This window comes from Atheta coriaria, unplaced genomic scaffold (genome assembly GCF_025399875.1).
Source record: "Atheta coriaria isolate IRGN ID8LTWV9N9 unplaced genomic scaffold, Caltech_Dcor_3.1 hic_scaffold_32_pilon, whole genome shotgun sequence".
NCBI lineage: Eukaryota > Metazoa > Arthropoda > Insecta > Coleoptera > Staphylinidae > Dalotia > Dalotia coriaria.
In genome coordinates, this window is record NW_027045474.1 from 14,809 (window position 1) to 23,987 (window position 9,179).

Below are 9,179 nucleotides of genomic sequence, written 5' to 3' on the forward strand. Positions count from 1 at the left end.
TTTTGCCTATTTTATTCAATACTTCCAGTACTTCGTTCAGTTACGTATTGCTCAACGATTTTCAAAATTCATATCTTGCCAAACTAAAAGAGATAGCTACCAACGAATTGTTGATTTGAAAGATTGGAAAATTCTCTATCAGACAGAAATATAAAATAAATTTATATTTACTAGGTAAAAAGGTCGAAACTTTTGACTAAAAGTGCTAAAAGTGACATTTTGCAATTTTTGCCTATTTTTATTCAATCGCAGATATCTCGTAAACTAAAAGAGATAATTAAGATCCGATCGCAGCGTCTTAATCAACTTAGTTTTTCTATAAGATAGACTGGATTAAAACGGAAATCTGAGGAGACAGAAATTTTAGTATCATAAGAAAAAAATTGCCCAGGGGGTGCTTGATACTTTTGTCGACGATTTTCAAAATTCATATCTCTTAAACTAAAAGAGATAGCTACAACGGAATTGTTGATTCTGAAAGATTGGAAAATTCTCTATCAGACAAAAATAAAATAATTATATTTCCACCACAGTAAGGTCAACGCGACTAAAAGTGCTAAAAGTGACATTTGCAATTTTGCCTATTTTATTCAATCGCGAATATCTAAATAAGCTAAAAAGAGATAATTAAGATCGATCGCAGCGTGCCATCAACGGATTTTTCTATAAAAGATAGGTACTAGTTAAAAGAGGGAAATCTGAGATAAAATTTACACTTAGTATAGAAAAAAATTGCCAAAGGGGTGCCCAGTACTTTTCGACGATTTTCAAAATTCATATCATAAACTAAAAGTAGCTACCAACTTGGTATTTGATTATGAAAGACTGGAAAAATTTCTCTATCTGACAAAAATATAAAATAGTATATTTCCTACAGTAAAGGTCGAAAAACGCGACTAAATGTGCTAAAAAGTGACATTTTGCAATTTTTGCCTATTTTATTCAATCGCGAATATCTCGTAAACTAAAAGAGATAATTAAGATCCGATCGCAGCGTCTTAATCTACGGACCAATCTCTATAAGATAGGCTAGTTAAAACGGAAATCTGAGAGATGAAATTTTAATCCTTAAGAAAAAATTGCCAAGGGGGGGTGCTTGATACTTTTTTTCGACGATTTTCAAAAATTCATATCTCATAAACTAAAAGAGATAGCTACCAACGAATTGTTGATTGAAAGGTCGAAAAACGCGACTAAAAGTGCTAAAAAGTGACATTTTGCAATTTTTGCCCATTTTATTCAATCGCGAATAGCTCGTAAACTAAATGAGATAAATAGGTACAAATCGCAGAAACTATTCTACGGACTATTCTCTATAAGATTAAAATAATTCAATTTAATGGGGTAAAATACGACGCTATACCGACGATTACACGTGCATATGTTGGCGCATAAAAATACAAGACAGTCAGGTGTACTCACTACTTATGGCGTTGATATTAAAATACAATCTTGAGTCCAAACCGCTGGTAGGATGCTTGCAGTCCGTTGAGGCCCCGTACAAACCCTCATGGAATTGGAATTATTTTTAACGCGCACTTTAATAGTGCAATACGGATTACGCGATACTTTCGGATTTTTAATCGCGTCCCGCACTCGATTTGTCGAATATTCGGATACATTTTTTGTAAACACTGCGTACTTTCCCTAACAGGTGAAAGGGGACAAGGCACGACCCTCCTTCGATAGCTAATTGATCACGATGCAATAAAATGGTTAAATCAAAACGCGTCGCGACCCGCACTCGATGAGTATTTCGTTACACCTCTCCAGGTCTCTCGCGAATATCGTTTATCACTTATACCTGTGAATCGAAACAAAGATTAAAAATACTGGGTAGGGATGATTTGGTAGATATTCGGAACTAAAAATTTTTTAATGAATAAAATAAATAAATGATAAATTAATCAAAATTGGCAAGGATTTTTTTAAATTATAAAAAATAAGAATATTAAAAGGATTAAAAAACAATAAAGTAATAATGATATTAAGAGGTAGTTACTTACAACATGAAGGTGTGAAATATAAGTAGACACAAAAAGTACATAAACCGAAAACGAACGCGCCCGAATTACAAAAATGCCCCAATATATCGAATATGTACCTGAAAGACAAGCAGAAAGAACAATTAGTAACAGAAAATTTAAAAATTATCAGAGACATTGGATAAACGTAAACTTACAGCGATTTACAGCAATGTTCAAACCTTTTTCCAATCTTGGGAAAGTAAGACTAATCCGGGACGTCAGGTGGGTGACCTTGAAAGGTCATCTAGAAACAACAGAAATCTCTATCAGATAGGATAGTTAAAACGGAAATCTGAGAGATGAAATTTTAAGTCTTAAGAAAGAATTGCCAAGGGGGGGTGCTTGATACTTTTTTTCGACGATTTTCAAAAATTCATATCTCTTAAACTAAAAGAGATAGCTACCAACGAATTGTTGATTATGAAAGATTGGAAAATTCTCTATCAGATAAAAATATAAAATAATTATATTTCCTACAGTAAAAGGTCGAAAAACGCGACTAAAAGTGCTAAAAAGTGACATTTTGCAATTTTTGCCAATTTTATTCAATCGCGAATATCTCGTAAACTAAATGAGATAATTAGGTACAAATCGCAGAAACTATTCTACGGACTATTCTCTATAAGATTAAAATAATTCAATGTAATGGGGTAAAATATGACGCTATACCGACGATTGCACGTGCATATGTTGGCGCATAAAGATACAAAACAGCCTGTTTGGTGTCAGGTGTACTCACTATTTATGGCGTTGATATTATAATACAATCTTGAGTCCAAACCGCTCGTAGGATGCTTGCAGTGCGTTGAGGCCCCGTACAAACCCTCATGGAATGGGAATTATTTTTAACCCGCATTTTAATAGTGCAATACGGATTACGCGATACTTTCGGATTTTTAATCGCGTCCCGCACTCGATTTGTCGAATATTCGGATACATTTTATAAACACTGCGTACTTTCCCTAACAGGTGAAAGGGGACAAGGCACGACCCTCCTTCGGTAGCTAATTGATCACGATTCAATAAAATGTTTAAATTAAAACGCGTCGCGACCCGCACTCGATGAGTATTTCGGTACACCTCTCCAGGTCTCTCGCGAATATCGTTTATCACTTATACCTGTGAATCGAAACAAAGATTAAAAATACTGGGTAAGGATGATTTGGTAAATATTCGGAACTAAAAATTTTTTAAAGAATAAAATAAATAAATGATAAATTAATCAAAATTGGCAAGGATTTTTTTTAAATTATGAAAAATAAGAATATTAAAAGGATTAAAAAACAATAAAGTAATAATGATATTAAGAGGTAGTTACTTAAAACATGAAGGTGTGAAATATTAGTAGACACAAAAAGTACATAAACCGAAAACGAACGCGCCCGAATTACAAAAATGCCCCAATATATCGAATATGTACCTGAAAGACAAGCAGAAAGAACAATTAGTAACAGAAAATTTAAAAATTATTAGAGACATTGGATAAACGTTACAGCAATGTTCAAACCTTTTTCCAATCTTGGGAAAGTAAGACTAATCCTGGACATCAGGTGGGTGACCTTGAAAGGTCATCTAGAAACAGCAAAAAATTTTAAGTACAAAGAGAAATAATAGCAAGAACAATTATTTTTTTTTTTAATATACATGCCTACGATGGAAAACAGGAACGTTTTCAAGAAGTGGATTGAAAGCCCGATCGTAATGCACCATCAACAACGTCGCACGCAATAAACAGAAAATAAAACAGAATTAAAATATAACAAAATACTAAAGAATAAGTAGGCAAATGATAAATGTAACGCTAGAAAATAAAAGTAAGAGTGTGTTATCAGCAGTGTCGAATGGTGTTGGAGTGTTAAAATCAAAACAACAACATGGCATCTCTTTGTGTTAGCAGTGCTGCACAACTCGCACTCTACTGCCGCACAGTTACCGATTGAAACATGTGAAAAGCAAACAAACAACTGCTAACTTCGCCGCGTACACCTCGATTGCACAATAAAATTACATCCGACTATTACAATTAGACGCATTGCAAGTACATGATTTGATTTATGTGATGATGCAACTTGGTGTTTGCGAACGTGTAAACGACGTTTGAATCGGGGCCATATTACAAACTCGCGTCTAACGCCTAACGCATAAAACAATGCAGCGTGCAAATTTTACGAATTACAGATTTAATAAAAAGGCGCAAATGAAAATAATGCAAGAAACTTACTTGTGAGTGCCTCGAGGAATGTTTTTCACTTGGTAGCAACACTTTTTTACTGATTTAATAAATTATTGGCAATTTTATTAGCGCAGGTGTAACTGCAGACAATGTCGCGCACTGAATGATGATGCTGAGCGTGCGTTGCGCGTTAACTTGTTTCCCTGCGCCGTTTCCTGCGCCGGACTTGCGCACAAAAAGTTCGGCGTTGAGGTGATGTTGATAAACCCGAAAACAAAAACATGCAAACAACGCACGTATTCTATATTACTTTAAGATCGCATATTGCATGATATGATTGCATACGAAGATCACTTGGAATGTTAAGAGATAGTGTGAGTTGTTATTTTATTCTGCCCGAAACAGACAAAGAAAAGAAATTAAATGTTTATTTTGATTTACTTGAAATATTAAACGTAAACGTACCAAGTATGTTACTTTAATTGTAGTATTAAATAATTATTTAATTTATATAATATTCTTAAGAATTATTGTCGCCACTATCCTAAAACTATTTAAAACGTTTTGAAAAATCAAATATTGACACTCAGAACTTTGTGGTGTACTCAACAATTCTTTGCAAAGAACAAAACTAAACATTTGAGTTGTATCCACCTGTAGTGAATTAAATTAAATAGAAAGAAAAAATATTCGCAATACAATTTACACGGACACAGGTGCTCATCACTGACACAAACAAACAAAAATTTAATGCAAATAACAGCACCATAGCGCCATCCAGTATTTATTTACGAAACATAATATGCAACGCCACATAAAGCTATTTACTCACAACAGGTAATTTGTTTGGGTGTGGTAGAAAGGGTTGCACCTGTAGCAGTGCGATTTACCTGCACTTAAACCGTGTTCGAGTGAAGCGCGCACAATTCACACGTACACGGAATAAATCACAAAATGCAAATGCAACACCCGTATGGAATAAATGGCCGATTTTGATTAATAACTTTACAATTCTCTGCTGGAGGACGCCAGGATGAATTTATAGGAATTAAATTCTCTGATCAAATAAATTGTTATTGAACTGAATACAAAACTATTACTGCTTAAAGTTGCCATCGACGTTTTGTAAATATGAAAATATTAAATAAATTAGAAAAATGCGCAAAATAATTCAAATCAGCAATAAATTACAATAAAATGGAAATACCTGTAGCTATTTAACAAAGATTTTTCAAAGAATTTCTTCGTCTACTTTCTTTGTGCATCAGATGGAAATTTAAAATAATTTAATTTAATACCCCAAAGGTCTAAAACGCGACTGAAAGTGCTAAAAATTGCAATTTTTCAATTAGTGACGATTTATTTTACTTGTGAATGTCTCGTAAACTAAAAGAGGCAAAATCATTTAAATATTTGAAACAGTTCCCGAGATACAGCCGAATTTCCACCGCGTGTTAAGTTTTGTAGGGGAAACAACATTTAGTGTTAAAAGATGAAACTTCGATTTGTTTGTAACACTTACTTATACCTGCTGACGGACGTTAGGGAAGATGAATTGGGAGATGAATCTTTAACACTACACAACACCCATTAATCGCCGGTAAATGCACGCGGTTGTTGTTAAATTAAAATGACGACGTGCGGCAGACCCGCATAGACGCAGTGCAACAACTAATAACAAGAACGACCAACTAGACTCAACTGTGAATGCAGTCGAATACACTTCTCATAACATGCGCTTGCGTATTGTCACTATCGCCGGTAGTCACGATCATACGGCACTGTACTGTATGCAACCATATACGCATACGGTACCAACTCGTATAATCCATGAATATAATCTGTGATCATCCCAACAACACAACGCGATAAATAAACATTGAGTAAATGCAATAATAGTTATCAAAATCAAATGTTTAACTAATTGTTTAAACACTGATGGAGGTGTTAATCAGATGTCGATTATGTGGCAGTCTCGGCACTGAGGATGGATTGTTGCTTCCAATATCCGAAGACTTGAGCACTAAGATAATAACACTGTTTCAATTACATATTGGCGATGCCGACGATAGATTATCATGCTGTGTGTGCGATTGTTGTTCACAAACGGTGAATTCAACGTGGTTGTTCTATCAGAGGATACAAAAGGTCCAACAAGAGTTGCATGATGCACTGACTGCCTCAGAGAATCTCACAGTTTCTACTTGTTCACAAACAGATCTCATAGTTCCATCCAGGAGCATTCTTGTTGGTGTAGACAATGAAGACTGCCTTAATCTTAAAGAGATTGAAAGGAAGCATAGCCAAGTTGAAGAGAGTGATAATGCAAAAGTAAAAGAAGATGCATTGGAGGCATTGTCCGGGGCAAGTGATTGTGACTTGAATGATGATGGTAGTATTATTATGCAGAGGAATATACAAGGCTGGGAGGGTTACCCATGGGCTTGTTTTGAGTGTGGTGCAAGTGTATTGAATTATGATGAGCTTAGAGAACACTATGCACAACATCATGGGAATAGTATTAGGTAAGTTACAGCTAAAACAAAAACATAAAACCGTTAATAACAATTTGTTTCTCATAGATTTGTTTGTGCAGACTGCCCAAAAGTCTACACAAAATACACAATGTTCCTCTCACACATACGTGTCCATCGGCCATATTTGAAATTCTGCTGTGATGTATGCAACAAATGGTTTCCCAACGCCAAGCAACAGGAAAAACACCGCTCGGATCACGGCGATGACCGCCCGCACGCATGCATCACCTGCGGCAAACGCTTCCGCATGCAATCCGCCTTATTAGTCCACTCTCGATCTCATCTGCCCGTTGAATTGAAAAATCGCCATCAGTGCGACCAATGTCCGAAACGTTTCGGCACCAAACCGAATCTCTTAGCACACCAACGCATCCACGCCGGCGTACGAGACTACACATGCGATCAATGCGGCAAAAGTTTCGTCCAGAAAGGCAATCTTGACAATCACCTGCTCACGCACACAGCAGCACGTCCTTATTCATGCTCCACGTGCGGGAAAACTTTCAAAACACTCGTACGCCTCAAAAAGCACGGCAGTGTTCATTCCGGATTGAAACCCTATCAATGCGACGTGTGTGGAAGGCAGTTCAGGGAGCGAGGTACGCTCAAGGAACACCATCGGATACACACGGGTGCAATGCCGTTCAAATGCGAGTTTTGTGGGAAAAGCTTTCGTTTCAAAGGGGTACTGACCACGCATCGAAGGCAACATACTGGGGAACGGCCGTACTCGTGTCTGGAGTGTCAGCATCATTTTACAAACTGGCCGAATTATAATAAGCACATGAAGAGGCGGCATGGTATTAATACGAGTGTTACTGTTAGGAAACCGCAGAGTATTCCGCCGACGGGGATGCCGCAACGAAATCCGCCGGGATCTATACTTGCCCCGCCGCAATTGCCCGAGACAACTCATTATATTACGGAGAATCATCAACAGTTTTATCCGGTTTTGAATTTGTACAATTTACAGGATGACACGACGACTGAGACTGGCATAGCTCTTTGCTAGACATTCATTTTCTATTTATGTGATTTTAAATCGTATTTAGTAGCATCACACAATTTTAGTACAAAATAATGCAATAAACGCATTCTATGATGAGTGGTTGTGTTTTTCTTTACGTGGTTGACTCTAAGGCGGTGCAAGTTCACCCTTCTCCTCTTGAGTTTGTTGTAGAACCATAAAATACGAGAATGATCCTTTCACAATCTACAAAATATAAACTTTTCACTAAAAACAAAGTAAAAATTGATATTGACTGACCATCATTAGTGTTTCCATGCTTAATGGAACAAATTTCCCTGCTGTGATATACAAAGGCCTTTGCGCTCTTCTTATAATCATCACAATCGCATTCGTAATATGTTTCGAAGCACCAGGCCAGTCAATTTCAGCTGCGGCATTAGCTACTTGTTCAGCTTCTAAACTCACTTCATTTCCCCAGTAACAATACGCTCCTACTTGACAAGCAATGCACCACCAATAGAAGAAAAAGTGGAAAAACTCCACACTTCCAAAAGGATACTACAAAAATAAATTTTTTTTTCATATTCTGTTGAGATAAATATCCTGTAGTACCTACAAGTGACGCGAAAAACAATAAAAAGCACATTAATACCACACTACAGGCAAACACTGATAGAATCATAATACTGCATAAGCTTTCCATCTCCGCCGCCAAATCCAGCACTTGTAAATGATGTTCAATTGATTGCCGCATTAAAATATCCATCTTTTTATTAACCACATCAAGATTATCCTTCTCACCACCTGCTAGTTCCTCCGCGCGTGTTCTCATGCTTCTCATACCATTCGCTAAGATTTTCATCTGCACACTTATGTGACCCATAATGGTGGACATCAATAAATAAGTAGTTAAAATAATATATGCATAAACAGATACTTCAAAGATTTGGTAAACAGCGGAGATTTCAAAGAATGGTGAGTGTTTCTGGAAATCACCGACGGTCATGGGTGCAAAACCCATCGTCCATCCTTCTTCCGGTTGTGTCAAGCGACTATGTAACACTTCCACGACGCTCATTAAAATAGTCATCAACAACGTCACACCGAATACAATATACATTCCTTCGGTGATTTGGACGATTTTTCTTATCCAGATTGTTTCTATTTCACCGCCACGTTTGATATCAGGAGCGTAGGGTGCTTTATGAAGGGATAACATCATCCTGCCAATTTTTTTACGATTGTTATAGAGAAGAATTGTCTCCACGGCACCTGTTTACAGAAATAAATCTATTTGTATTAATAATATTGATAAGAGTAATCATATTAAGCCTACCCATGATATGAGTGAGTAAATAATTGGTGACGCTTGCAATCGTGTTTAAATCACCCCATTGCACAAAGAATTCGTAGGTTTCCAAGCCGGTGAAAAGGATAACAGTATTAAACAGTAAAAACTTGGAGAAGAATCC

At 36.5% G+C, this 9,179-nt stretch overlaps 2 protein-coding genes and 1 long non-coding RNA gene across 3 annotated transcripts; 1 reads left to right on the forward strand and 2 right to left on the reverse strand.

Moving 5' to 3' along the window:
* Window positions 1–1,269: 1,269 nt before the first annotated feature.
* Window positions 1,270–4,539, reverse strand: LOC135802531 (uncharacterized). Its single transcript, XR_010550578.1, has 4 exons — window positions 4,249–4,539; window positions 2,183–2,271; window positions 2,007–2,104; window positions 1,270–1,804 (listed from the first exon to the last, which is right to left on the reverse strand). It is a non-coding gene; the product is annotated as an uncharacterized lncRNA (long non-coding RNA).
* A 1,435-nt stretch (window positions 4,540–5,974) lies between these two features.
* On the forward strand, window positions 5,975–7,842 carry LOC135802529 (gastrula zinc finger protein XlCGF26.1-like). Its single transcript, XM_065316121.1, has 2 exons — window positions 5,975–6,725; window positions 6,783–7,842. Exons 1-2 carry the CDS (start codon window positions 6,139–6,141, stop codon window positions 7,747–7,749), a joined length of 1,554 nt encoding a protein of 517 aa, XP_065172193.1. The 5' UTR covers window positions 5,975–6,138; the 3' UTR covers window positions 7,750–7,842.
* LOC135802530 (odorant receptor 45a-like) lies at window positions 7,742–9,173 on the reverse strand. Its single transcript, XM_065316122.1, has 4 exons — window positions 9,044–9,173; window positions 8,324–8,979; window positions 8,005–8,265; window positions 7,742–7,950 (listed from the first exon to the last, which is right to left on the reverse strand). The coding sequence occupies exons 1-4, from the start codon at window positions 9,045–9,047 to the stop codon at window positions 7,873–7,875; spliced, it is 999 nt and encodes a 332-aa protein (XP_065172194.1). The 5' UTR covers window positions 9,048–9,173; the 3' UTR covers window positions 7,742–7,872.
* Window positions 9,174–9,179: the final 6 nt, after the last annotated feature.

Excerpts from the sequence above, each read along its gene's own strand:
- LOC135802530 (XM_065316122.1), bottom strand. Across the intron at positions 8,266-8,323 it reads TATTGTTTTTCGCGTCACTT|TATCCTTTTGGAAGTGTGGA; the intron begins GTAGGTACTACA and ends TTATTTTTGTAG. Across the intron at positions 7,951-8,004 it reads GCATGGAAACACTAATGATG|ATTGTGAAAGGATCATTCTC; the intron begins GTCAGTCAATAT and ends TATATTTTGTAG.
- LOC135802529 (XM_065316121.1), top strand. The coding sequence starts at position 6,139 with ATGGAGGTGTTAATCAGATGTCGATTATGTGGCAGTCTCGGCACTGAG. Across the intron at positions 6,726-6,782 it reads CATCATGGGAATAGTATTAG|ATTTGTTTGTGCAGACTGCC; the intron begins GTAAGTTACAGC and ends TGTTTCTCATAG.